Source organism: Lepidothrix coronata, unplaced genomic scaffold (assembly GCF_001604755.1).
Source record: "Lepidothrix coronata isolate B3197 unplaced genomic scaffold, Lepidothrix_coronata-1.0 Scaffold11, whole genome shotgun sequence".
Lineage (NCBI taxonomy): Eukaryota > Metazoa > Chordata > Aves > Passeriformes > Pipridae > Lepidothrix > Lepidothrix coronata.
This window is the reverse complement of record NW_016690191.1, coordinates 81,004-108,855: the sequence shown is the minus strand read 5'-3', so window position 1 is coordinate 108,855 and position 27,852 is coordinate 81,004. Positions and strand designations below refer to the sequence as shown.

The 27,852-nt window shown below is 43.2% G+C and overlaps 1 protein-coding gene across 3 annotated transcripts in view; it reads left to right on the top strand.

Annotated features, from left to right (window-relative positions):
* LRRK1 (leucine rich repeat kinase 1) overlaps positions 1-27,852 on the top strand; it is a 76,834-nt gene that overhangs the window by 11,201 nt on the left and 37,781 nt on the right. For all 3 annotated transcript variants that reach the window (XM_017805085.1, XM_017805086.1, XM_017805087.1), the window contains 10 exons: positions 9,106-9,269; positions 10,102-10,273; positions 12,538-12,717; positions 13,315-13,463; positions 19,328-19,554; positions 20,088-20,215; positions 20,483-20,646; positions 21,339-21,476; positions 25,158-25,270; positions 26,424-26,500. In XM_017805085.1, the coding sequence (XP_017660574.1) occupies positions 9,106-9,269; positions 10,102-10,273; positions 12,538-12,717; positions 13,315-13,463; positions 19,328-19,554; positions 20,088-20,215; positions 20,483-20,646; positions 21,339-21,476; positions 25,158-25,270; positions 26,424-26,500 (1,512 nt within the window). The remainder of the gene's footprint in view (positions 1-9,105; positions 9,270-10,101; positions 10,274-12,537; positions 12,718-13,314; positions 13,464-19,327; positions 19,555-20,087; positions 20,216-20,482; positions 20,647-21,338; positions 21,477-25,157; positions 25,271-26,423; positions 26,501-27,852) is intronic.

Sequence of the window (27,852 nt, the reverse complement as noted above, 5' to 3'; positions counted from 1 at the left end):
ATGTGGGAACATTGGCTGTAGGACTGGAAGGAGTGTGTGGATCAGTGTCCTGGTGTCACACTTCTAAATGTTATGCAGGGCTTGCTTTAAGCAAGTTGACTTGTCTATTGCTTCTGCTTTTTATAGAAGACTGTTACAAGCCTCATTTCTCCAATATTTTATACTTTTTTCTAACTGTCAACTAAAATGTATTCACAGCCTGTACACAAATAGCTCTCCTTCCCTGGTGTCTCCCTCTGGATATATTTATAGACAGGACTCCCATCTCCATCTAGATTTCATTTTTCCAAGCTCAACAAGCCAAGCTCTTCTCATCTCCATCTTGTAATTAAATCCTCCATTTCTTCCGTTTGTCTTCTCCACCTCTTCAGATTCTCATAATCTTCCTTGAACGTGATAAACTGGTGTTGTGCAGGATATTTCACATACCTCTTTAACATTGTCTCCCCTTCTTTCTCCTCTTTGAACAGCCTTTCCAAAATCTTCCTGTGTCCCAGCTCTTTCTCTGAAATCCCCTTGGAGGCTTGTTATTCCCAGTAGCATCCCTGGGGCTGAAGGGACAGATTTTGGCAGCTTCTGTGCTGTTATTTTTGACCAGCAGTTGAGTTGCAGTGTCCTGAATGGGTTTTCCACTTAGGAAGATGTTTACATGTGTTATTAAAGTGAAACATAAGCTTAGGAGCTGCTTTTCCCAACTCAGACAAGCTGTGGGGTCACTGGATGTGTCTTTGATGGAGCCAGTGGAAGACTTGGACTAAGAGGAGACCTGGGCAGAGACTTGGGCCCATCCTCCCCTCACACTCATACAGGGAGTCCCTCCTGAGCTCCTCCCAGCTGGGGCTAAAAGCATTTGCTTCTTTCTAAACCAAGCTTTAAATACATGTCTAAGGAGGTTGTAGTAGAACAGGGCTGGCCATGAGTTGGTGCCTCCTCAATGTGAATAATTAATGATTTTTTTTTTAGAAGAATGTTGAGCTAATTGTTTCTTTGAAAGAGAGAAAACGCTGATGCATGGGATTTTTCTCCTTCTGATGAAAGCTTGAACTTAAGGGAAAGTTTCAGAAGAAACTAAAGTTAGCCGTGAAATTTTATTTTACGAAGTTCCAAATGAAATCCAATCTTGGTTTGGTTTCATGGCTGTAATATTTGATTCAATTGGACAGCAGTGGTCTCACTAGAGACACCTTTCATCATTTAATAATCCTCTCTTTGCTGCCATGCCTGGAAACAAGCACAAAGAAAATCCAAAAGTGTAGTCATACTTCTGCATGCCTAATGTATATCTTCCAGTTTAAAATTTGGAAAGCAAGAGTGGCATAGCTGGCCTTGCATGCAGAAGCATATTTCTGAATGATTCAAGCTGTAGGATGGGAACCAAATCACTGAGGCCAAAAGACAAAAATAGCAACTTTCACTTAGAGCTGAGTCATTCGTATTTTCAATACAGCAACTGGCTCTCTGGCCATTTGGAGCTCTCTTGGTTCCCTCAATAGCTTTGCTTTGGGGATGAAAATCAACACTGTCAGTGCTGTCTGTGGTCTTTGCTGATGCTTTGGCCCCAAAGTGGGCATTACTGGAGGGATGTGGGGCATCCCCTTGCTCTGTGAGCCAGCCTTTGCCCTGTGCTTGCTGGAGGTCATCTCTGTCCCATTCCTTCCCTGTCCAAAGGCCAGGTGTGTGCCTGCCAGGGGGGATGGTGCCTTCATGAGCCAATCTGACCCCTGAGAAATGTGTTGTGGCCACTGATGCTCCTCAGTTTGAAAAGGATGAACATGTGCATGTGAAGCTGCTTAGACCTGACACTCGTACTCAGAGAAGAGAGTAAAACCATCGCTGTCACCAACAACTCCCAGTCCATGGTGCTGGAAAATGGGATGACAGAGTTAGTGAAGGGGCCTCTCTGTCCTGGTTGCCTTGCCATGGCTTTGTGCAGCCTCTTTGGTGCTTCAGCAAGGAATAACCAGCTCGCTTTCATTTTAACTTCTTGGACAGTACAAATAATTCCCAGAGTCCCGGGAATCTGGAAATTGCACACACCAAATGCAGGAGATCTGAGCCTGCTCAGATTTGGCAGAGCTTTTCAGCCCCAGCTTAGTGCTGGTGTTGGCAGATGCTGATACTGCCCCTGATCCTGCTGAGTCTGTGTTACCAGTATTTGAGGCTTCTCTGTCCCCTTGTTGCTCATTATCCTGGATGAGGGAAAAATGATTGTGTAAGTGAGGAGCTGAAGCCTTTGGAGGCGTCTGTTTTTCATAAATCAGTTCTGGAGCCCAGTGAAAAGGCAGGAGTCCAAAGCATTTTTCCATCCGGGACTTAATATTTTCCTTTTAGGTTGGCGTTAGCAAAGGCTTTTTTTCCTTGCAGGTTAAGAGTGTTTCTAAATAGAAAATTTCCAATGATTCTGGTGATAATTGGTCACTTTGCACAGCTGTACCTAAAATTGTCAGCATGCCCTTTAGGAGCTCCTGTGTGCTTGCTGGAAAATGTTCAATGCAGATCAGCACGTTGTATGTGTGGTGCTGGCATGTAAACAATTTAAAAATACTTCCAGAATATGAAGTGAATTCCAGAATACCAGTGAAAAAAAAATCCCTTCAGTGCTGGACTTTTGCCTTTGTGGCATTCTTCTGTGTTTCATATCTGGTTTCTTTTAGGGTTATAAGTTTCCTTCAGGGGCAGTGAGCATTGATTGTGAGCTGTGTTGTAGATGCGGGTGGCTTTTGTACTCAATAGATCATCTTTTCCACTGCCTTGGCAGGCAGTTCTTAGTGCAGAGCCACTCCTTTAATCAGCTGAAATAATGGATGTTTGGGGGAAATGGAACCACAGAAAATGGGCAGAAAAAGTGTGTGGAGGGTTCCCACTGTCCTGGGAAGCTGGCACGTCTCACTTGTTGTGAGAGATGTTAATCAGGGTCAGAAGGACATGGCCCAAATCTGGCACAGTTTCTTCAATGGGAGTACTGAACTTCCCAGATAAACCGTCTTGTTTCCTCTCAGTTGGATTTACTGTAACTTTCCATCCTTATCTTCTCACAGGGGGATTTATAAGTAGTTCTGACCGTTTTCTAATCCTTTCAGGGACATTTCATTGCAGAATTGGTTGAGCTGTGTGTATTTGCCCAAATTTGAGAACAAGGTGTAGTAGATCACAACCTTCTTGCTGCAGGACCCTCTTTTGAATGGTTCTGGGCCAGGTCCTGGCTGTGGGGCTGTGTGGGCAAGTGGGGAGCACAACTTCCCTCCTGGGAAGAGGTTTTGGTCTGTGACTTTATCTTCTAAGAACTGAATGAATGAAATGAATGAACAAAATCTTTCAACTTTCAAAAAAAGCAAATGAAACCTTACTTAGAAGTGTCATCTAATTAGAGAAGGAACACAAAAGGTATCTTTGTTTCATGAAACATTTTTACTGACTTGGGCTGACTTAAAAATGTATTGCTTTATTTTTTTATTAAAGAACCCAGGGCTTTGGGGTCTTTTCTTCCTGTTTTGGGATGGTATTTTTTCAGTATCTCAAAGATTTCCAGAGGACTGAGAAATTTTTCTTCCGCATCTGAATGGAAAGTGCAGTGTAGGGCAGATCCATCATCCTTTGAAATCACTGGAGGCTTCCTGTGGGCTGCTGTTCAGTTTATTAGACTGAAGTTTTTCGAAGCAGCAGAAGATACACGAGTCTGTTGCAAAGACTCAAGAAATAACATGGCTTTCCATTAATTTTGCAAACCAGCTGGGCAAAGCTGCTGTAGGGTAGTACTGAAAAATGTTCAGCGACACTGGTGAGTTTTTAAGTGTTTGGGGGTGTTGGCTTTGAATATTCAGAGCATCTTAAACCTCATCTCTGTCCCATTTTTTATTTGTGCTGTGGCAGCACTCAGAAGTCAAAATGGCAAAAGATTAAGCTGGTAAAGGTTAGCTGTATCCATCTGGTGCTGTTGAGGAATTAATGCCTGAGCTCAGCCCGGAGAGGCCCTGCCCACCCCCATCTCCACATCCTCTGAACCAGAGGCTTGGATTTCGCTGTAATGGGACATGGAGACGAAAATAACTGTCAGGGCTAAACTGGAGTAGTTAATTCAGACAAAGAAGCAGCCAGCCAGCTGAGAGCTGTTCCATCCAGTGGCTGCTGTAGGAGCTGCTGGTGCTGGAGCAGGGGTGGGTGGTTATCAGTCCAAGGAATTAATAGCTTAATTACATTGCTGAAGGGGAGTCTGTGTTAGAGCATCATCTGGATTTGCTCCCGTCTCTGGAAATACCTGCACACATTATGACAAGGTCAGTAGCGGTTTTAAGGTTTTATTATTATTGTAATTCTGTTTTGGAGTAAGTTAGCTTCCTGGGTTAAGCATCTCATTTATATCTTTCTCTGCTAAATAAGAATATCCTGCTTAGTTGCCAAAGAACTTACAAAAGGGCCTAATGTAACATTTACAAACTCTGTGAGTCTGTGTTAGAGACAGAGATGCAGTGATTTGGGAAATAAAGGTAATAATCATCTATACAGTGTGCTGCTTTGTTATGCAGCTGTTTGCTGATTCACAGCATTGACCTGCAAACCCTCCCCCTTAATAATACTGGCATACTGTCAATTTAGAAATTGTAGAGGTTTTTTTTCACCTACTGTAATAACAAGGCCTGTGACAGGGTGTAACTACACACACCCCTGAAATTCTCATGGTACTCTTTATTGTTAATAAGACATTTTTATTTTGTTTCTCTGAGCAGTCTTTTGCACTTTAGAAGTGGTACCTTGTACCCTTTTATTGGCAATGAAATAGGACTGCTTTTTTTATTGATAACCTCTGTTTGCATTGGGATATTTTTTTAACGAAAAGTAGTTTTGCCCTTAGCTTTTATAAAAGGCTTTTACCGAGTTAAAAGCCAAACTTTAAAGGTGCTTCCAAAGTATAAAACATTGAAATCAAGAGTGGGAGATATTTCCATAGTTGGCTATTTTGTTACAAGCTGTTAAGGAGTGTGAGGAATAGATGAGGGATGTGTTTTTAGTGTCAGCAAATGCCTGCCATTTTCCCCTGACAAACAGCCCTGGGTTTGCTTACAGCCATTAGTAGAAAGCAAGAAAAGAAACCATGGATCTGTGAAGAGGTTAAGCAAATGTAAGGCAGAGATGCAGAGGCTGAATGATTTGGAGTAAACTCCAAATTTCAGCTTTATTTTCATTGACATTCAAAGGTGTTAGAGAAAAGAACCCTCCTCAGTTCAAACAGGCTTCATTTATCTGCTTTTTGGTGCTACTTTGGGGCAGTGGCTTTAGAGGAACCTGTGCCAGCACAGGAACTGTCTGAGATCTGTGTGCAATAAAACAAAAACTAAAGGAAATGACAACAGGTTTGTAAGAATTTCTGGAGTTTCTTGGATATTACAGGAATATCCAAGGAGTACTGCTAGAATATCATCACTTGCTGTGCTGCTTTGCATATAACAATGTGCATTGTTGTGAGTAATACAGACCCTGTTGTGCAAAGTACAGAAGCCAGTTCCTAAATCTGTGCAATCTAAGAATTAAAAGCACTTTGTTACACCCAGGCTTAAACGCTCAACGTGTTGATGATCAAGTCCAAAGACAGAGGTTCAATATTATTCAGCTTCAGTCCTGCTCTCATGTCATGTTGTTCAAGGCTGTGTGTGAGTGAGGTGACTCTGCCAGGAAAGCCATGAAGAGCTCAGGTAAAGACCTTGAGATTTGTAGGGTTAAAACCAGAGGCAGAATTTCTTTGGGTTTTGGCCCAGATTTTTTCTAAAAATGACTGATGCATGTCTTGGCAAAACTTTATTCCCAACCTGCATGAATGCCAGTATTGATGATAGTTCAGTCATGTATCTTGTAAAAGTAAAACAGTCTTTAGTCACTAGAATGTATTTTTCCTCGTTTTTTTTTTCCTTCTACTGGTGAGTAAATTAAGATTATAAAACATGCTGTTTCTTATTTTCCACTTGTAGTTCAGAAGTCAATACATCATTTACTAAGTCACCAGGAAGTCTTCTGTGAATTGGGTAATTTATTTGGTGTGATGCAATGGATGGCTTTTGTGTTTTTTGGGAACTTGGGAATGGATGGCCAACCTTCTCTCATTTAACCTTTGAAAGCTCAGGTTAACTTAGACAGGATCTTGTGGGTACAGCTGTTGGCTCAGGGCAAGCTTTTTTATCACTTTGTATCTCACCAGTTTTGCTCTTTTCAGGCTTGTAATTAGTTCAGTCTCAAAGACTATTTTTTTCTGAAGACTTTTGGCAGCTTCTTTCCTCAGGTCTTAGGCAGGAGGTGAATTTACTCTGCAGAATGGAATCATAGAAGGAAGCTTTGATGACAGCTATGTAAGAAACTTGAATGATGAGCAGCATTATCTTTTTGCCAGGAATATTTCATATAAATATATTGGTTTCAAACAGTAGAATTGCCAAAATTTCTTACACTCAATGAAACTTTTATTGACTTCTACTTGATGGATGTTCAGAGGCTCAAAGCTGAGCAGTTTTGCTTAGGTCAATAAAAACTTGACAAGAATAAAATTGAGTTTAAGAACTAAAATGAATATCCCGAAAACTCTTCTGGGAGCATATGAACTCCATGGAGCCAGCTGTTTGTGACCTTCCCATTCCTGGAGAGCCCAGAAGTCTGCCCCTGACACACATGGACAGGCTGTGCTGGTTGATGGCCAGCCCACGATCTCCAAGCAGTGGTGGTGGCACCAGTGGTTTTAACTGAGCCATTACACTACAAAGGACTTCAGAAATTTTGAGGGGGCCAAAACTGTAAGAGGAAGCATGACACATTAGCCAAGTTGTTTTGTGAAGTAGTTGTTTGGTAAAACCCAGAAGTAGTTTTGGGATTAAGAGTCTAGCATGGAGAGTTCCTCCTTCCCTCAGTTATGATACATGATCCTCCTTGTGCCCCCTGGACAAGGGGTTTGGTGGTTCTCCTGTGCACAGTGGGGCAATTCCAGTAGGAGAGGTGGAAAATGCTCTTTTAAGGAGAGTTCTGGTGTGTAGGATGCATGGGAGGTTGGCTGGAGACCTCTCTACTAGAGAAGGATGTGACACCAGGATGAATAATGAACAGTGAATCACGAATCTCTGTGAGATACTCGTACCTCCACCCTCCCTGGCCATGATGTAAAAAGAAAGAAAGATGGCTCTGCAAAATTCTTTGGCAGAAAGGATGTGCCTTTACATCTGGAATAGCTGGAGATGTGAGTCTTGAGTGATAGTCCCCAAAATCAGGATTGAGGCTGGAAAAAAGTAAATTTTGTCCCTCCTTTCAGAATTTTTGTAGGAACCAAGTTAAATTGCTGTGCTCTTGCAGCCCTGGTTTGCAGGGCTTCTTGAGCAGGAAGCTGAGCAGTTTTCCAGCTGTTTTGTATCTCTGAATTGAGGCATTTTTTCCTCCAAGGGGAATTCCAGAGCTTCTCTCTAGGTTCAGGATTTCATCACAGGGCGCCAAGCGGGGAGGCTGCATGTTCCAGTAACTGCAGGGTTTGCTTGGATTTGTACTTTTTGATTTTACTTAGTCCAGTTCTGAGTTGTTTTGACTGGAGAACTGTTTGGCTTTAAAGAGTCTCCCTTCTCTCAACCTTTAAACAGTTACTTGCCTAAGAACCAGTTGCATTTCCTACCTTTGGTGTCATTAAAATGAGAACTAAATCATATGCAGTATTCTCAGAGATCCCTTACAGGTGTGTGGTCTGCTCTGAAAGACAGGACCAAATGCAGGATGAGTTTCTTTTCCCATGTACTCCCTAAAACTATGGAATTATGAAGGCACTGCATGAATATGAGGTGAACTCTGAGATGCTGTTTATTGTGCTGTAATTTAATCCCACTTTCATCAGCCTTGATTTCTACTCCTTGTCCTTCACACGTTCTGCATCATCTGAGAAAGGTTATTGATGTGGGCACATTTTTAATGGCATGAATCTCTGGAGCCGTCTCTGATGTCTGAGTGATTTGAGCTTCGTTTAAATAATTGATGAGAAGTGTTAGTCAGAATCTATTGGTGAATCAGACTGCATTACTCAAAGATATTTACTGACATGTATAGGTTACTCCAAATTTACTTCTTTTTCCAGACTGCATTAAACTAAGCCCTGTGTGACATATGTGCCTGTTTAAAAAATAAAATCCTTATTAACATATGTGAAAATCTGTGGGCTTAAGGGCTTTATTTAACCTGTTGCAAATAAGCAATAATAATTCACAGCAGGAAAAAGTGAGCTTGAAACCATTTCTTTTCAAGTGAAAAATGTTTTTTTTTTCCTCTATCTTACACGTTGGTCAGGAGCAGACTTGAATATCTTGGAATTCAGTGACTTTCCTGCAGTTTTCCCTGTCCTGATAGTTGGAGGGGTGGGTATGAGACTTCGTGGCTACCTCTTCTTTAGCCACCCACAAGCATCTTCTCTAATGGCTTGCAGCTTTTAATCTTTGACATGTAAAAGCTCTTCTGGCTCCTGATGGCATTTGGGAAAAAAAAAGTCTAGTCTGGGAGATTCTCCAGGATTGACTGGGGTGACACTGTGCATCTTGCACAATCTTCAGAGTAAAAATATTCCCAATTTCTTTTCTTTCATGCTCGTTGAGGTGTATGAAACTCTGGTTGAAAGCACTGGAGAAGGACAGCAGGGCTTTATTAGGTTACCAGGAGTGAAATACGACTGAAGCAAGGCCAATGATACTAGAATTTTCTTGCAGGTTGTACAGATTCCTTTATTGGAGGAGTTCTGCAGGTGCCAGTCCCATGAAAGCCCTTCCCTTCCCTGGTTCCTGCAGCAGGAGGGGGACTGTGCCAGGCAGCTGCAGAGTTTACATGTCTGTGTGTGTGAGTTTTCACACCATCCTTTGGAAACCACCTCTGGGAGCATTTGGGGAACTCACAGTCCCCCTTAGTTTCATGTCCCTCTGGGAAACTACTTTAACATATTATCACTTTCTTTTATCAGGCTCTCTTTTTAATTGTGTGCAGTAAATATTCCAGTGAAAATAATTCAACCCTTTTTTTTTTTATTGCCAGGATTCACTGATGTTGCAGCTGTACATGGGTAATGAGCAGGTACTTCTTCCTGACCCCTCTTTCCTATTTTCCCTGCAGGAACTGTGGACATGGGTGGCAAACAGTCCACAGTTGGAGAAGTCTCCGTAATTCAGACCCCTGTGACAGAAAGCATCCAGGATGCCTACAAAGCTGGGGACACCAGCAAGGCCCAAGAGCTGATTAAGCTGTCATGTGAGGAGACTGCACTGCAGGTGGAGAAGGTAGGGTTAGGTTGCTGCTCTTCCTCAAGTTTTATTGGGAAAGAAACCCAAATGCCAAGCTGCTGTCATTTTTCATGGAGAAAATCCATTCAGTATGTGAGTCCCAGATGTGGCTGGTTGTGTGAGGCACTTCAGGAACACACTCAGGGACACTGTTTGCCCTTGGAAGATGAGACAGACCACAGGGAACGCTGCATGTAGGAACAGGAGGCTGTGTGAGGAGGGGTGCTGCTGCTGTGGTCACCAAAACAGGGAAATACATTTTTCCCCGTAAAAAGGAAGCAGTTTATAGACTTAGCAAAACACGTATTCCTCCATCAGTACAAAGATGGTTAATGGCCCGTGGGGCAGATATTGCTGCTTGTGTTTGGAGCTACATCACAAACTCTGTGCTAGCTTCTGCACTGCTCTGTCTTCAGAGCCCCTGTTTTGAGCCTGCTCTTTGCACAGAGCTGATCTTGGTGTTTTGGGAGAGCACCTGCACGTCAAGTCCAGGCCACTTCCAAAATAGGAACTACTACACCCTGTAGCTGAGCTGTGCAAATGCTTTTACTGTTGTTCCATGAAAAATGGATTTACACTCACTGTTCTGTGCCTCAGGCACTTCTCTGTCAAAGCCATACCAAAAAACTGTAATAAACCCCCCAATAAATCAATATAATTAATATACCACACCAATGATTCTAAAGGCTACTAGTGCTTATGACATTCTCGATTAACCACGGTGAGAGCGTGCGTGCATCAGCATGGGCACAAATAGATGGCATAGCTCTGGAAATGCTCTTTCTCTGCCTTTACAGAAGAGTTTCTTTTGCTCTGTTTTCTTTACCAGTGTCAGCTTTTGGGAATTGCAGCAGCATATGGAGATCTGCAGGCGGTGAGGTACCTGCTGAAGGAAGCGTTGGTGGTGTTGCCAACAGAACCTAATGATGACAATGCAGCTGTGGTGGCAGCTTATTTTGGACATAAGGACATCGTGAAAGAGCTGCTGGATTCCCTGCGTGGTAAGGTTGTCTCTGCCTCTCCTCAAGCATTTTGGTAGCTGTGTGCTGGAGCTTCAAGCAGGCATTTATTTGGTTTTTTCACATTCCTTGAAAGGGGAGGGATTTAGTCATGGGAAAGTACGTGGAGGGATCTGATCTCTGCCGTGCTTGAAGAAAATTTCCCCGTGGGGGAAGAAACACATACATAAAAATATTCCATGTTTGCAAATTGGAAGTGGAGGAAGATACTGTTTAGACAGTTCATTCCCATCAGCCCTCACAGCTGGGTAACATTCCAGACCCTACAGAGAAATTAGGGGATTTTTGAGAAAAAGCATAATTCCACTGCTGATCCAGCAGTCCCAGGGATGCTGGGAATGAGTAGCACAGCTGATGAGAGTGTTTGGGTGCACAGCTGGCACCCACTTTGTTCTTTCCTTGGCATTCTGTTTTGCCTATCAGGGGAACTCTTCCTTTAGAATCATCCTTATATTTTACTTAAATTTTATTTCAGCAATTATTTTAGAGGAGAACAGAGACAGTTTTAGACTCAGACACAGTTCTTAAGGCAGCTGTAGGGGCAGAGGGCAGAGCATTGCTCTGAGTCAGGGCCAGGAGCTGTGTTTGGGTCCCCTGTTGCTCTCTCAATGTTCTGTGGGCTTGGCAGCTGCTTCTCCCTGGGACCCTCCATGGGTTTTGGGTCCAGTGGTCCTGCAGAGCATCTGGGGCAGGTCACTGCCTGGACCTCAGACACTGCAGTAACCACAAGAGCTAAGCTGGCTTCTGCGATGTTTGACCTGCAAATAGGTCTAGCTCCTCACTAAATACTTGCCAGTGGCCTCACTGAGAACGGGAATAACCTGTTGGGAAACCTGCTTATTTGGTGTTCTGTTAGAGCACTGGTAAGCAAAATAAATGTTCCAGTTTGGGGGATACAATTAAATGTAATATTTCCTTCAGCCAGAAAGAAGCTGATTAACCTAGTAGCAAAAATTAAATTATATTAATGTAATACACTGAGTAATGAAAAGTGACTTGAGTAGTTTCTGGAAACTTAGCTTGGTTTAGAACCGACCAAATTCCCTCCAACACTTGCTTTCAGGCATTATTATGCATTACTTTCCAATTGTTTTCTTGGGAAATGACACAGAAACCAATCACAGGACTTAGGAATAAATTGCATGAATTTGCAATTTGGCTGATGCACTGCAATGAGTCTCTCTGGAACAGTGAGAACTTCTTGTGGCTTACAGATTAAGTGGAGCCCGTTTTTTGTAGCATGAGAGTGAGGGATTTAGTCCAGTTGTTAAGAATGCAAAGAGCCTTGTAATTTCCTCATGGATAAGCTGCAAAAAAAAAGTTGACATGTAAACTTGGGCTTCTGGATGTTCCTGTAAGTGTTTTGAAGGGGACATGAGTTCGTAAAGCAAACAGAAATGGTGCAGTGAATCAGAGGAGATTTGAGGACTCTTTACTGTTGGCAGAAATAATCTTGTCATGGGCGTTTAGTTACATGCACAGAATTAGGCACATCTAGAGGACAGCTGTGTTCGACGGGTAAAACATTAGTTCAGAAAAAAAAGCAGTTTGGAAATGAAGAAAACATCAGCAAATCCATGCAGAGGTCAAAATGTGGTCTTTTAGTTTTAGCCTTACATGACATTTGTCTGACTTTACTAGGAATTGTTAGTAAAGAGTAAACCAAAAATGAAATGTTTTAAGGGGAAATGAAATTTTTTGTGGCAGACTTTAGGCTGCAGAAAAACAAACTAAACCAGTTATTTTTTGTTGAGTGAAGCATTTATTTTTGTTTTATTCACCCAATAGCGTGAAAAGTCATCTGGTTTTCCCCATCCTTTGTATCCCCTCTCATGAACTTGGAAGAAGTGGCCTACCCTGGATGTTTGGATCTAATGTCTGTTGGATCTGGATGCAAAGATAGTCCTGGGTGTCCCTTGCCACCTCTATTGGGGATCAGATTGTTTGATTTATCTGCCTGTATTCTAGCTGGCATCCTCAGAACCTTCTACTGTTGCTATGTTAAACTGGGGACATTAAAAAAATTTGCCCATTAGCTGGGTAGGTAATGAAGAACAGTTAAGCAAAGCTGAAAACTTTGTGCTTAGGGCTCTTCTCTATCACACTTTTGCAGTGCACTCTGTTCCTTTGTCCCCAGGGGCTTCACCCTGTACCCAAACCCTCTGCACAGCCATTACTTGTGGATATTTCTTGCACGTCACAGCCCTGTGGCATTAACTAAGTCGCATGCCATGTCTTTTTGGTAGGCCCTAACACTTGCCAGCAGCTCCTGAACTGGATGCTGGCCATAGCCTGCCAGCAGGGACACCTGGACATCGTGAAGCTCCTGATCCGTGCGTACAGTGCCGACCCCGAGAGCTGTGCCGTCAGGAAGAACGAGTTCCCCGTCCTCATCCGCCTGCCCCTCTATGCTGCTATAAAGGCAGGTGTGTATTTGCATGCTCCCGAATTTTGCCCCTTTTCTGCAGTGCCTATAAAGAATGGCCTGAGTTGTTCGAAGTGGGGACTGGCTTGCCTGGCTTTCCAGTGGGATAAATTAAAATAAAATTGGCTCTGCACCTTCTGACTCAGCCAAATGTAAGTCAGCGCCTTCTGAAGTTCGATTACTGTGAATGCTGAGAGGCTGAACTTTCCTTTATAAACTCCTAGGGAAAGGACCCTTAAAAACTAGAACCCTTGCAAGTAAAAGCATTATTGTTATGGACATTCTGGCACACATGCTTGAATTAGGCTGAATAATTTACACTTCAAAGCACAGCTGTGTGTACAGTTTAATAAGACAGGGAAAAAAGAGAAAAAGGAGCCTGGGCCAGCGCTTTTGAACAGTGTCTGTGCTGTCTCAGTTTGACCAAACTGAGTCCTGTCACTGGAGGGAACAGTCTTTACACAGTTCAGTTTCCTTTTTGTACACCCCCATGGTTTTTTTTTTTTCAGAAGTGGTTATTTCTCAGGATTTCTGTTCAGCTCCTTGTTGGTTCATTTACATGAGACAAAGAGAACAAACAATCTGCTTTTCTCTGAAGGGAATGAAGATGTAGCCGTGTTTTTATTACGGAATGGAGCTTTCTTTTGTTCCTACATCCTGATGGACAGTCCTGAATCCAGCAAACACCTTCTGAGGAAGTATTTCATTGAGACGAGCCCACTACCAGGTAGTGCTCCAGCAAAAACAGTAAGTAACCATTTATCTGTCTGAAGAGATGTTATTTTAAAGGGGCATCATGTTAATAGTTAATAATTGTCTTTGTGTAACGTGTGACTGGTGATTCTTCTTCTCAACTAAAAGCCTTGTGGTTTGCTATCCATTTAGAGAACAAACTGTCAAAGTGACTTTGATGGCAGAGCTGAATTACAAGATGTAAAACATTAGGCCTTTAAATGACCTTGTGCAAGACAGGGTGTGTGACAGCTTCCACGTGGCAATTCAAACACCATCGTGTGGACCAGGCGTGTGCTGGGGAAAGGAAACATCCACTTTAATCTCAAAGTCTTCCAAAGGAGAAGCTGGGCTTGTTCTAGCACAGGTTTTCTCTGTGACTGCGGGGTAATCACTTCATCTGGGTTTTTGTTGTTCCTTCTGGTTGATGCCACAAGCTCTGTGCTTTCCCGGAGTGTCAATGTGGCACAGAGTAAACCCTCCTGTGTCTGATAGCTCAGGGACAGCACATACAAATGGGCTCATGAGGTTTTTGGCAACATGGAGCATGAGCAGAGCAAACTCACATCAGCATCTTTCCTACTTGAGATCCTCATGTAGGATCTCATCCCAGTAAGAGATGCCTGGTAGGCTTCACTGTCACTTGCTCAGGACAGATGTGGCTTTCTGGAGCAGCTTGGTGTGTGATCAGATCATATTACTTGAGCTGTACTTGTCCCACAGAAATGTTTTTTGGTGGGACACAGAGGCTGACAAAAAGCAGTTGAAAACTAATATTGAAGACTAATATTTAGCCACTTACAACCTTTTGACCGTTTTGGTAATTCATTTGTGTCTCTCTTTCTCCCACTGCAAAGTGGGGAGATTTAAACTCCTCAAATCCCACAGCTGTTGGAAGGCGTAGTACTTTGAGATGGATGCTTTGAGATCTACAGTTAAGTGGCATTGTTTTCATGCAGGGTATTAATACCTTTCATTATTATTAAATGTCTTTGATGACAAAGCTATATTCTTTGTACTCTTAATCTCTATTATCCAAATGTCCTTTATTCAGAACTGAGGAATGTCTCACGCTGTTACTGCTTTATAGGGAAGCACGTAGTATTTCATATTATTTATACTGTTACCCAGCAATTTACTATCAGGCATTTTTCATTTTCACCTCATCACTATGTAGTTTATCCAACACTGAATAGGAACATCAGAGCCCTGAGCTTTCAATAGTTATAGTTTTCATCAGGTCATAAAATTTTTTGCAGTGGAAAGATGTCCCTAATCAGTCCAGTCAAGTATCTGTTTGCTCAGTTTGTAACATTGCAGGCTGTTGATTCTGCTTTGGTGTTAAGTAAAAATAAACAGAGAGGTTTTCAGAGTTTTGCAAAGTTCTCCATTCTCTGTTTTCCTGCCAAAACCCTCTCACTGGGTTGCTGATGGTGTTCTGAGTGTTAGTGACTACAGGCCACATAAGCGAGCTTGACTTGGTTAGGTTCAATCAGCAGATTTAGAACCCTCCCTGTGCTGTTCCTAATTTTGTTGACAAGTAAACAAAAGGAAGCTGAATCCTAGATGGGGGATAAGAGTTGATAAAACTACATGCCTTTTAGAAGAAGAAAAAAATCCAACTGGGTAATTCAGCTTGAATAAACTTGGAATAAATGTTTGAATCACAGGGAAGAGGTCTGTTTTCCACGTGAATTTGCTGGCAATATTTAACTTAGCTGCTGTAAAAATGACTCAGCTTTGCTGTTGTCACACCCTGAGCGAAGAAGAAGAGAGCAGTCTTAAAACATCAGCTAATTGCCAGAAGGGCCAGGTTTAAAAAGAAAGAAAAAAGCAAAGAAAAAACTCAGAAACTTGACCTTGTTTTTTCTAGTAGCTGTTTATTTTTAATATGTTTGCTTATTTAATGCTTTCTCTTTGAATTCACTTTGGCAGACTGGGACAAATTCGGGAAGATCTGTCCCAGTTTGTCTGCAGAGCTCAGGTCTCTGGGAAGGGATAGTCACACGCCCTGGTAATCTTTTAAAACACAACTTCACAGCAGCTGCAAACAAACAGTCCCAGTGCTTTCTCCTTGTCTCAGAAGGTTCATGAATTCAAGTCTTCTTGTGTCAGTGCTGTGATGGATTTTGCTCTGGGAGGCAGCAGGACTGGTCTGTGGTGTGTGGCAGCGAACTGGATGTCAGAAAGCCTCTCCTCTTGGACAAGGCAGACCAAGCACTGAGCATTTCAGAGTGAGCCCAGAACTTCAAAAGGGTTTCTCCCATCTGTGCTATCTCTGAGTGGAAACACTGCACAGTTGACCTCCAATGGATTTCACAGTAGTGAATGCTCCAGCTATGCATAAAATGTGCTTGGAGAGCTCGTTTTGGCTGCCACACCTTCCAGACAGCCACTGCACCGAGCAGTGCTGCCCTTGCTGAGACAAGAGGAGTTACATCTCATTTTTCTAATATCTGTTTCTCCTTTTTTTTGCCCCCCCTGGCATAAATTTATCCCCACAGCAAGCCACAGTCTTGCTAAAGAGAGGAAGTGGTCCATTTTTACAGGAACAGGTAACAAATGCCAAAAAGACCCTCTGAAGTAAAGTGGCCTGGCACAGATTCCAGACTTTGATAGGTGTAGTCAGCATGGAGATAAATGTAAGTTTCCAGTGTGTGCAGTTGGAGATATATTTATTTTTTCCATTACAGAGCTTGGGCTGCTGCATTTTCCCTAGGAAATATTTTACCAATAATTTTATATACAAGCATACAAATGTGTATGTATGCGTGGGATCCTGCTCTCATTTTTTTTTATCCCCTGCCTGGTACATCCTGGTTACATCACCATCAGTATACAGATCTGCAGCAGTCCCACTCAAGATTCACAGCAGTGCTATTGATGGAGGAAGCAGATCACCATCCTCAGAATATCCCACGTATGGCAGGAGCGAGGTTCTGTTGGGACACGGCATGTCATTTAGGAGAAATGCACAACAGCCTTTTTTAATCACCTTACCAGACAGTCTCAGATTTAAGTAAATATTTTTCATATTTATAGTTGATCCTTTGCCCAAGAGCAGCGGGGTTTCCTGCTTCTGCACAATTTCCAGTCTCTTGCCTTCTTCAGTGCATCCCCTGACATTGCTGTTGTTGAGGATTTCAGTTTAGTCTTCAGGGGTTATATTGAGAAATCCTTCCCTTGGCAAGAGAGGGGAGTCTGCAGAGGTTTTACTTGCCCTTCTGAGGAGCAGTGAGGTGCCTGGAGTCAGGCTGTGCCCAGAGCTGACATCCTCTGTCTGTCATTTGAGCACAGAACTCCCCAGCTGATTCCAAACAGAGGATTGGGTTGATCACCATGTTCTGCACATTTGGCATCGTAGACCTTTGGCATCAAAGAAACAGGCTTTCCTAGGAAGATAGTGGGGATGATTAAGTATGAGTTGGGGAGGAAATCCCCTCTGTGGCATTGCTGTCAGGCTTTCTTTCACTTAATTACATTTTCACTGCAGAGTCCTGTTCCAAGTAAACTGCTGAGGTAACTCCCCTGACATCAGGTCGCTGGCACCAGGATGTATTTGGTCCACTGTCCCTAAGTCAGATGAAAGGGCCGATCCCCCAGTTTGCAGCACTCAGGTGGAAGAGACACTGTCAGTCCTTGGCTGTGGATGGGAAGGAGGATTGAGTGGGAAGGAGGGCACTGATTGCTGAGATTCAAAAAGCTGCCTTGGAGGCAGGACACCAGCCCTGCAGCGTTCATAGCAGGTGCTGGATTTCACAATCTCGTCTGTGGTTTGGGGAGGCACTGTCTGAATTCTGCAGGTATCTTTTTATCACGTTAAATCCCCTGAGGCCATGGCTCTGCATTTTTGAGGGAAAGGATACACAGCAATCTAGATGCAAAATAGAGGTGGGTATCAGTCTGCAAAGAGAAGCAGCAGAGAGACATGGTCCTGCTTGCACCCCATAAAAACAGGCTGTAGGTCTTGTTATTACTGTCTTGGTCCTGTACTCAAGGACAAACACTTTTTTCCTAGACCTGGGGATTTATGGTATGTGTTGCAGGTGAGAGGAACTTACAAAAAACTACATACAGAATTTAAAACGAGTTTGTAAGCAGGAAGCTGTTAAGACTTGGAAAATTGAGGGTAAAGCATTTTACTGTTTAGTGTCAGTGTGAAGCTTTGCAGTGTAACTACCTTTGGATATTGTGTATTTTGCAGTAGCAATGGATACTCTGCTTAATTTGATTTCTTGTTGCTGCTGGCTTGTAATGTTTTACAGGGATGCCTTGTGGTGTGATGGTGAATGTAACTTTTAAACAAACAGCTTGTGCTTTCTACCTTGGTTTCCCCAGTGATACAATGGGCATAATATTTCCATTCATATTTGCAGGGCTGTCTTGAGGCCTCACTAGGAAAGATTTGAAAAGCACTGTGTCTACACTAAGTACAATTGCTGCCAATAAGTGCAACTGTTTGTGCTTACCCTTTGTTCCATTTTCCTACACATTTGAACAATCTGATCTACATTACTTGGAGTTCTGAGTCTCAAATAACCATTTGAGATAGACCTTTGTTTCTCTTTTATTTCTCTCCCTTCCCAAAATATATTCCTTTTCATTTTAAATCTGGGGTTTAAACTCTTCAGAGCTAAATACTGGGCATTGGAAAGCAAATTAATTTGCTGTTGTGTCCTTGCTGCCTCCTGGTGGAGAATTAATGGTCGTTCCATTGAGGCTGTTTTGGGGATGAGTTATGTCGAAAATACCAAGTGTATGAAAATGTTTTGGGAATAGCATTTTACAAATGTGTATTTTGGAACATAGATTGGAATGCAATGAGATGATCTTGAAAATGAGGCCTTGGGTTGTTTCCTTGCATCGATGACCACTGTATTTTCATGTTTTCTTCTGTCCAAGCTCAAGCCTGGATATAAGTAGTGATGCCTTTCAGAACAACTTCTGATTTTTCTCAAAAGAGGAGAAAATGACTTCCTCATCTTACTGTCAAAAGCAGCAGAACATTGTCTAGAAAGGAGGCAATGGCCAATATCATGTCTCTCGGAAACTAAAATGTCTTCCTAAATGATACTGAGCAAATTTCTAGTGTTTAGTAATGCTTTACAGGAGTTGTTTGCCTTCCCCTGCCTTTCCCAGGTGTTCCTTTGCAAAACCTAAACCTCTCCCAAAACGGTTTGGCTGCTTGTTGTTGGAAGGTTTAAGGTGGAAGAGCAGTGTCTGGGCACAGATTAATGACTGCAGCAACAGACCTCTTTCTGAAAAGTCATTTCCAGACTCAGCAGATCTGTCCCTGTCCTCTCTACAGATGCACAAGGAATCCATCGGCATGTCAGAGGCTGCCTGATCCACAGGGCTCCTCGGGGCTCTCTTGGAGCTTCTGTTGGTGTCCAGAGTCCCCTGGAGATGTGGGCAGCAATGCAGACCATGTCCAAGGGGCAGAGCAGGGTTCTGTCAGTGAAGTCTGGATTCAGGATGGTTTCTGTGATCTGTTCATAACATGCTGCTGGTGTGGGGTGGGATGTGTCCTGTGGGACATCCAGCCCCATGAAAACTCACCATTAGAGGCTGGGGTGTGCTGGTCTCAGGCACTGGGCTCGCTAGAGTTGGTGTATGGACTTGGAAAGAAGTCCAGACCCCCTGCTTGTGTGTGCTTATGGTCTTTGGAGTGAGATCATGGAGCAGATACAGCAGGAGCTGCTGATATCCAGCCATGATTTCATCTCTGAGTCAGTTTAGTTCCTAGAAGCAGATTGGAAAGTGAGCAAAATGTTTATGGTCTGTGCTCTGCTCTGCCAGATTCCCAGTGCTGTAAGACAGGCCGAGAGCAACTGGGACTTCACTAATGTGGTTTTCTCTTCTGTCTTTGATATATGCAGGCTTTGTGTGTGAACTGGTCAAACCTCAAACTGCCCTGGGTGGATCTAGACTGGCTGATAGATATCTCCTGTCAGATAACTGAGCTTGATCTCTCTGCCAACTGCCTGGTCTCCCTTCCATCCGTGATCCCATGGGGCCTGATAAACCTCAGGAAGCTCAGCCTGGCTGACAATCAGCTGACGGAGTTACCCAGTGTACAGTCATCTGATGAAATCATATGTACAAGGTGTGTGCGCTGGATGCCTGCAGCAGACTGAACCCCTATGGAGAGCAGGTTCAAATGAGTCCATGTGCTCGTGTGAAACTGTGTGAGTGAAGAGCATACTGCAGGAGCTTCTTGTTTTGTTTTCTGTCTGCTGCAAGGTTTAACTCAGGATTTGCGCTTTTGTGTTCTCAGTGCTTCCAAGTTAGTTGTCAGCAGGACAATTGTAGGGACTTTCATTCCTGTGTTGTCTCATGTTGCCTCTGCTTTTCTCAAGTTCTGGTGAGCCCCATTCCTCTAAGACTGAAACCTGAGCTGACTCAGATTGACGTTTACTGGTTGATATCAATGATCTGGTCTGCTGTCTATCCAGACCACTTCGCTCCCTGGAAGGGTTAATTTTCTAATTAGGGCTTTATGCTTTGCCTGGTGAGGCACATTTCAGCTGCTTTCTTTCAGAACTAAAGCTGTCCTGGTAAAAAAAAAGATGTCTATGGCAACAGGATTCTTTGCTAGCATTTTATTGATGCCTGACTGACTATGTTCTGTACTCACAGGTTACTTGAGGTCGATGTATCCAGCAACAGGCTCTCTACTCTCCCTACTGGATTCCTACATCTTAAAAACCTTAAAAAACTCATCGCTTCCAAAAACTATATGGAGAAGTTATTTGACGAGGAAAACAGTACGTACAGTGCAGTATTTTGCTTACATTTCAAGGCTGAGTTACAGAGGAGGACCCCAAACTGGTGTAACAATGACTTAAAATGAGTATTAGGTGGAGATGCTCAGTGTCTCTCAGTCCTTTGTCTGAAGTACATTAAAAGGCCTGGTTGTTCTTTAACCCTTATGAAATCCTTTGGCTTTTATCTAGCAAGTAAGTGTTGTTACTCTTGCTGGATCAGAGTGCTGTCATGCTTATACCAAGTCCACAATGTTTCGTGTTTTCTAGCAACTAATTGGATTGGTTTAAGGAAGCTGCAGGAGTTTGACGTCTCTGACAACAGGTTGGTGGAACTTCCAACGGTTTTTCTGTACTGCTTCAAGTCCCTAAACATACTGAATGTTTCCAGAAACCAGCTGAAAGTGTTTCCAGATCCCTGGGCCTGCCCCTTGGTAAGTTGAACTGCTCAGTTGAACAGAGTCAGAGGCTGAAAAAGCTGTTGAAACAATGCAAAATATATAATGTGGTGCTTGAAAAGCTGTCAAGTGTTTAAAGGGTGTTCTGTTTCTGTAGAAGTTCCCCTGTCTGATTTGGTTTATGGGTCTCAGATCAATTCTCTCTGAGGTTCTGCCCTGTTCTCACCGTGTTGATGGCGTTGGTGGAAAACTTCTGGAAACATGTCCTATTACATGGATGTATTAGTTTTCTCTGTAGTTCATATGAGCATAATTGTTGTTAGGATCATTTTACAGAACACTCAGCCTTTATTCAAAGCTAACTTTGCCCAAACCCATGGCTAAGTAGGACATCTATATCGACCCATCACTGTGATTTCATTCCTCGTTATTGTAACAGAACAGTATACTCTGGTGAAGTGTTTGTTTGTGGTTGAAAAGCAAATGGGGATGAGTTTCAAAATAACTTTTGAAATACTTTTTGCCCACCAAAGAATTCGCCCATCAATTGAGTGCATCTCCTTAGGAAATCCCATGTGCCTGCATGCCCGATAATTTATGTAGATCAAAATATTTAAAAGTGATTACCTAGAATGAATTTATTAATGCCTTTAACATGTGACAGCTCAGCTGCCTCATTATTTACAGAGATGATTACTACTCTGTGTGTTTTCCTTTATGTTGTCTAGAAATGTTGTAAGGCATCTAGAAACTCTCTGGAATTCCTACCTGATGCATTGACTATTTTCTGGAAAAATCACCTGAGAGAAGTGGATTTTTCTGAGAACTCACTGAAAGAAGTTCCACCAGGACTCTTTCAACTTGAAGTAAGTGTCATTTCTTCATACTTCACAGTATTTCTCCTAGTACTGACTCAGACCTTGAGGTCCCAGCAGTGGCTGCTGGTTAAGGTGGGGGACTGTGTGCAGTTTTGAGTTGGTGCAACTGCAGAGGGTCTCTGAGCAGCCTGGAACCACCTGAATCACTACATTCAGTCCCTCATCCAGTGTAATAGCTCTTGACACAGGTGTTCTGAGAACTCTTTGGATGCCTATGGTTTTCAGAAATTGGGAGCACAGTTTGGAACAGAACCAGAACAGCATTGTAGCTTTGAGCTCCAACCACTGAAATATTGATGTACTTGAAAATGCTCACAAATAGTTGTGTTTTTTCTCCATCTGGCACACCAGTGTTGTGTAATTAAGAGTTAGTCTTTCTGTGCTGAGAACAGCATGTTAGAATGCCCTAAACAATGCTACTTGGGACCTTTGTAATCTTTCAGGTTGTAGATTAAATAATTCTTGCCAGTGGACAAGACACAGATCCGTAGTTTTACAACAAAATTCATCAGAATATGTGGTGTCACATAGTTTTGACATGAAAACAAGGCAGAACTTGAGGTTTTCCTCCAAGCTTCCCTTCCAAATTGTGAAACTGGGGGTCATGGAGAGAGAAACAGAGGTAAATGTTTGTGCAGAAGTTTCATGCTTTTCACTGCTGGCCTCTGTGGAAAGGTTGCAGAAATAATGGGTCATTTTGGATCAGTTTGGATCTCAGGAGTCTTCTGAAAAGGTACCTTTTACTCCTGCTGGAACAAAAGTACTGAGGGTTGAACTCCCTCGTTTCTCCTCAATGATCCCTGCAGATTTGGCTTTGCTCTCTGGGAGCCATTTGTTTTCAATTGGCATTTCTCCTGAAACAGAATGAATCCTATGGACTATTGTCTCCGAAACTTGGTTTTTCTGGATGCATTCAGAATCATCCCAGTGGGTGGGAGCCACCATGACAGGTATTAAACACTAGATGGTGCTTCGAGGGCACAGTTTTTGGGTGCTGCTGCTCAGAGGCCGCTGAGGGGTGCAAAGGCACCAGTAAAGAGGGTCAGAGACCTCAGTGCCATCCCTGTTGATGGTCTGTTTTCAAAGTTAGCGAGCTTTGACTGCCCTAAATTGTGTCAGTTTTTGTCCATACGTTTTCATAAAAGAAATAAATAGCAGATATTTCCAGTCCCCTGGGGGCTGGAGTGCAGTGAGCAAATAGAAGGTGAAAGTCCATGCCTAGGTGAGCCCTGACTTGGGCTACTCCTTGGTTGTAGAGTTTTTGCTGGTGAATAGGGCTGCACTCACACTCCAGCCCTCTCCAGAAGCAGATGTGGGAAGGGGAGGAAATGGGCAGTAACATGTTCCTACATATAATGTATTATTGTTGTGTAGGAACAGCAGTGAACTGTCTTCTCCCTGGGAAAAGTGGAAAGCAGAGGAGGCCTGTGACTTGAAAGCATGTCTCTGACCTAGACTGGTGGGACTTGTAGTTTAGCACTGCCCTTTGCACGGTTTGTGGAGGAATCTTAAGACTGGGACCAGCTCACAGTTGCTAATATGACATATATGCTAGAAATATGGTTAAGAGAAGCAGAAACCTCCTCAGCTTTCCTGGTTGTTGCCTTCTGAAGGAACCAGCCATATGTTCTCCAAACCAGGTCTTAGTTCTCTAGACTAGTTTACTTCTCTTGAAAACACCTGACCCTCCCTGGGTGGAATTATTCCAGTAGGACTCTGGTCAGCTTTTCCACATCATGAGCTGACTGAGGCACCGTAATCTGAATGCTGCAGTTCCTTCCCTCAGGTATAATCTAACACCCTTTTTGCAACTGTGGCAGCAGGTTTGAAGGAAGTTTGTCTGCCACTGCCATTGTGTCCCTTCTGGAGGCCCCTTTCTCATCCTGTAAGGCAGCAAAAATGGAGAAGTTAGAGATGAGAGGCAATTGCTAAACAAGGACTAGACATCTCCAGAATTACAGTCATGAAGAATCAGAGCCAGCTGAAAATCACTAATTTTCCCTATGGAGTCAGCACATAAGCATTGAATAGAATCTCACCAGCTCTCACCTCCCTGGAGAGTGGCCTTTGTCAGTGTTTGGGGGGACATGTAACACGGATACAGCTGACTGAGAATGAAGCACCCCAGCTAGACCACACAGGACCGAGTCTGTGCTAATTCTGGAACGTGTAGCCTCCCTTTCCTCCCACCCCCTGCTCAGGGATGTTTTGGGGAGAAGTCTGAGGCATTGTCATTGCACAGCCCCATGCTGGTACTTGGAGAGAGCTCCACACCAGGCGCTGACGGCAGGCTGGGCCTTCCTTCCAAAGGGAGGTTGAGCCAGTGGAAGACTAGTGATGGTAAAAGCATTGGCTGTCAGGACTCAGTTTTCCAACCCTTTCCTCCAGTGGCTCACTCTGCCTGTCTTCAGTTCTTTATTTTGCTCCACCTTTCCCAAATCCCAGCAAGGCCCCTCTTGCATCACTAGAGGGAGCATTTTGCATGATAATTCCCATTCCAGCAACTGCTGGTTGTCCATCGTCTCCGTCACGTGGATACCTCATATTTTTCCAATCTAAGAAAAGGGGAGGAAGGCCAACAAACTTTCTGAGACACTGTTAATCCTGCTCGATGAAAAGGGGCATAAACCTTTATTATTATGTGGAGCACATAAAACATTTAACATACTTGAAGCTGAAGTCTCTGCTGGTAAAACATGATTTCCGTGGGGTATAATTCATTAATAGTGCTGTAGTTGTGGCATGAGATAATTCAGCTGACATTCTGCTTATCTCAGTTTTCATGGGGGGAACTTGCAGAGTAAACTTGGTTGGAAACTCTACATAGAAGACTGTTTCTCAGTGGAAAATTGGATTTTCAACCAAATGAAAATGATCATTTGAGCCTCAGCATTATTAAGGACAGATGGAAGAGCATAAACTTCACAGATTTGAATGGGAACTGCATTTTTTTCTTTTATATTTCAGTTAAGTGTAAAGGAAACGTCATATTTAACCTTATTTGTGGTATTTCCAGCTGAATCCTGTCTGTATGGTGTTAACTGTACAGTGTCAGGTCAGCTTCACTTGGTTTTAAAATTTCTGTCTCTGGCGGGAGTGGGGAAAAAAACTAGGTGGGTAACTTGTATAGATCTTGGAGAGCTAATTTAAATCCTTTCCACTTTAATAGAAATGTAATAAAAAAACAATTAAAATCTTCCCTTGTGTGAAGCAGTTCATGTTTTGCATCTTGATTTTATTCACACACAACAGGTGTAAGCCCACTCTGAACAGCAGTTTGCACACACACACACACACACACACACACACATATACGTATATTCTCATCCGTACGTGGCATGCTGTGTTGGTAAATCACACTGTTCTTTTCCATTTGGAAAGGTTTCCTCACTTAAAGTGAAATGTCCTCTTGGATGGGTTGTTTCCAAGTGCATCTGTCAGCAAGTAGACTAATAATCTCCCAGAGCTGAGAGTGGTGCTGCTCCGTGCAGAATATGCTTGCTGGGGACAAGAAGGAAATGTTTGCATGCTGGGCAGCACGGACAGGATGTTCTGATGAATAAGATGTACTTTCTTGGTGTTTCTGTTATTTAATAGCCACACTAAAAAAGCTCTTTCTGTGTGTTTGGTGCACTCTGTCTTCTAACTCCAGGCTGTTCCTCTCTTTAGGCTTTGGTGTCCCTGAAGCTGCTGGGAAATCAGTTAGTTACGTTGCCTTCGCAGGATAAGTGGAATTGCAAACAACTTAAATCACTGGATCTTTCAAAAAACCAACTTGGGAAGTAAGTGTTTCTTTCAGATTTTGGCTGAGAAAACAAAAGCTGAAGAAATAATAGCAAACCCGATCCCTCGTGTAACACAAAGGGTGTCAGGAGAGAATTAATCACCTGCATAGAAGGCATTGATATCCACATACCATGTCCCTCAGTATATTGTGTGTCTGTGACAGTGATGAATTATCCTTTGCTAATTCTTTGGGCATTTAGCACACTATATCATTTATTAAGTGGATAGATTACTGATAATGGCACTTTAATTTCAGAGCATGTAGGAATTTCTTTAACCCAGTGTGCGGTTCATGACTACAAAAACCAGTTTGTGGGGAGCAGATCTTAACCATAAACCATCTGGCTGGACTGCAGTTTGTAGTTAGTGTGGGAGGATTGTTTTGGAAAAAAAGAAAAATCTTGAGTTTTTAAATGGAAGTGTAACCAGCTGTAAATTCGTAGAGAAGATTTCCAACCTGAAGGATTCTATGATTCTAAGACTGATGTTAAAAAGGTCATCCAATGAAAGAGTGATGTTCTTCTGTTTAGAAATTCCAATAGGGATGTTTAACATAGAGAGTTAAAGGTCCCTAATCTTCTCCAAAACTGCACTGTGTCGTGTCACGCTGATATCTCCTCATTTGGGTGCCTGTCCAACACATTTTTTGGAGTCCTTAGGAGCTACTGTGTCAGCTGCAAAAGACAGATTGCCATTTTTTGAATGTCTCAGTGCATTTCCAGAGTCATGTTGGTGGGTCATCTTGTCAGAGACCCTCTGGTGAGGGCAGGGAATGGCAGCAGGTTGGTTCTCCAGTGCTTCTTGTGGAGCTTCTTCAATTTGCTGTCTGACAGCCCACTTAACCTTGACACCCATAAAGCTGGGGGTCAAGTGCTCTCTCCCTGGGAGCTGGAAGTGCTGCCTTGAGGAGCTCTGTTGATTTGCCAGGAGAAAACCATTGGGCCTGGACGAGTGTTGGTGGAGTCTGGCTCTGTGATTGCACAGCAGGTTTCAGTCCCGTCCCTCCAAAGCAGATGGGAACGTGTAAGAGGCTGTGCTGTGGATCAACAGGCTTGATGGGGCCAGACTGTGCACCATGTAGGATCCTAGGGATGCAGCTCAATGCCTTGTCCAAGCTCTTCTCTCCAAATTTCACAATTTGTCCCACAGGAGCGACGAGGGATTTAAAACGAAGCGGATTCCCTTTTTCACCACGAAGAACAGGGTGCGTGGTGGCCCAGAGGCAGGTAAGGGGGACGTGGGGAGGCAAGTAATGAGAGTGCCAGGTGAGATGGGAAGCAGCAGGAATCTGTGGAGTTTGGTTGGAAGGAAATCAGTGTAAATTCATCTGGGATTTTAAGTGCAACAGCATTTAACTGAGACCAAATATGTTTAGATAAAATTTTTCTAAAGAAATAGTGTAGCTGGCTGGTACCTTCAATATAGAAAGATGAAAAATGAGTGAAACCTGTTTCTTTCACAGAGCTTTTGTTCTTTTCATGAAGGTTATGCTTTGTAGCCAGAGTTCTGACTGGTATGTTGAAGGGAAATTAACCCATAATTACCCCTGTTACTCTTAGAGTTGTTTCTGTTGCTGACTTTGTAAATGGCACGTTTTCCCCCGTCTCTGTGATTTGCACCCACAGTTTAGGGCAGAGCAGAAGAAATGCTGTGGATTAGTGCACGTGAAATCCCAGAGAGAACAAAGGAATATCTTCAGATATTGCACTGCTTCCTGATCTCTGTGGGATTTGTCTCCATTTCTTTTGTTTATTTGTTTTACTTTAAAGCACTTAGAGAGCTTTCTTGCTCTGGCTGCCTGCAGAATGCCTGGCTCTAAAGCATAGCTTGCCAACTGCAGAATGGGATAGAGCCAGTGCCTCCCTGAACACATCCGAGCAGCCCTCGGCTGCTCGTGGGAGGGAGACCCTCCTGCAGCAAATACTCTCCTCATTTCCCCTGAAAATTGTGTATGATCTCAATTAAAGTTGGTAAATACAGCACATACAGCCATAGCTGTAGGTTAGGGCTTGAGATCCTCACCTCCAGTCTGCTCATCTGGGAGGCAGAAGCTCTACCTGGACCTCCAGGGAAAGCTAATCCTACTCATTTTATTGTCCATGGAAGTAGAGGCTGCTGTGCAGAAAAGTGTTTGTGCACCCTAAGGAGGAGCAGAGGTTGGTCTGCTCTGTGTCACAAGTAGGAAATGCAAATAGAAATGCTGTGACATTGGTGAAGTCCTGAACATGGAACAACTAGAGAAGGAGTCTGAATCTTGTGAATCCGTGCAGTCTGACATATCCTCATAGCTTCTCTGTGAAGTGCTACAGCAGCATGTAAAAATGGGGAGAGGAAGGCAGGAGCAGCAGGCAAAGGCAACTAAAACCAGCTTTAAAAAGGGAATTGCTGTCCTAATGGAAACATCTACATGCTGCAAACTCAGCATAACCCCCTGCATAAAGGAGGAGAGGGTGGACTCTGCATTAGTAGCATTTGAAAGCCTTGGCACATCATACCCTGGTGCAACTTTGAGCTGCCTCAGGTGGCCTCAGGTTGCAGGAGGGCACAGAGTAGCCCACCTGGCTGGTGCCACGATTGA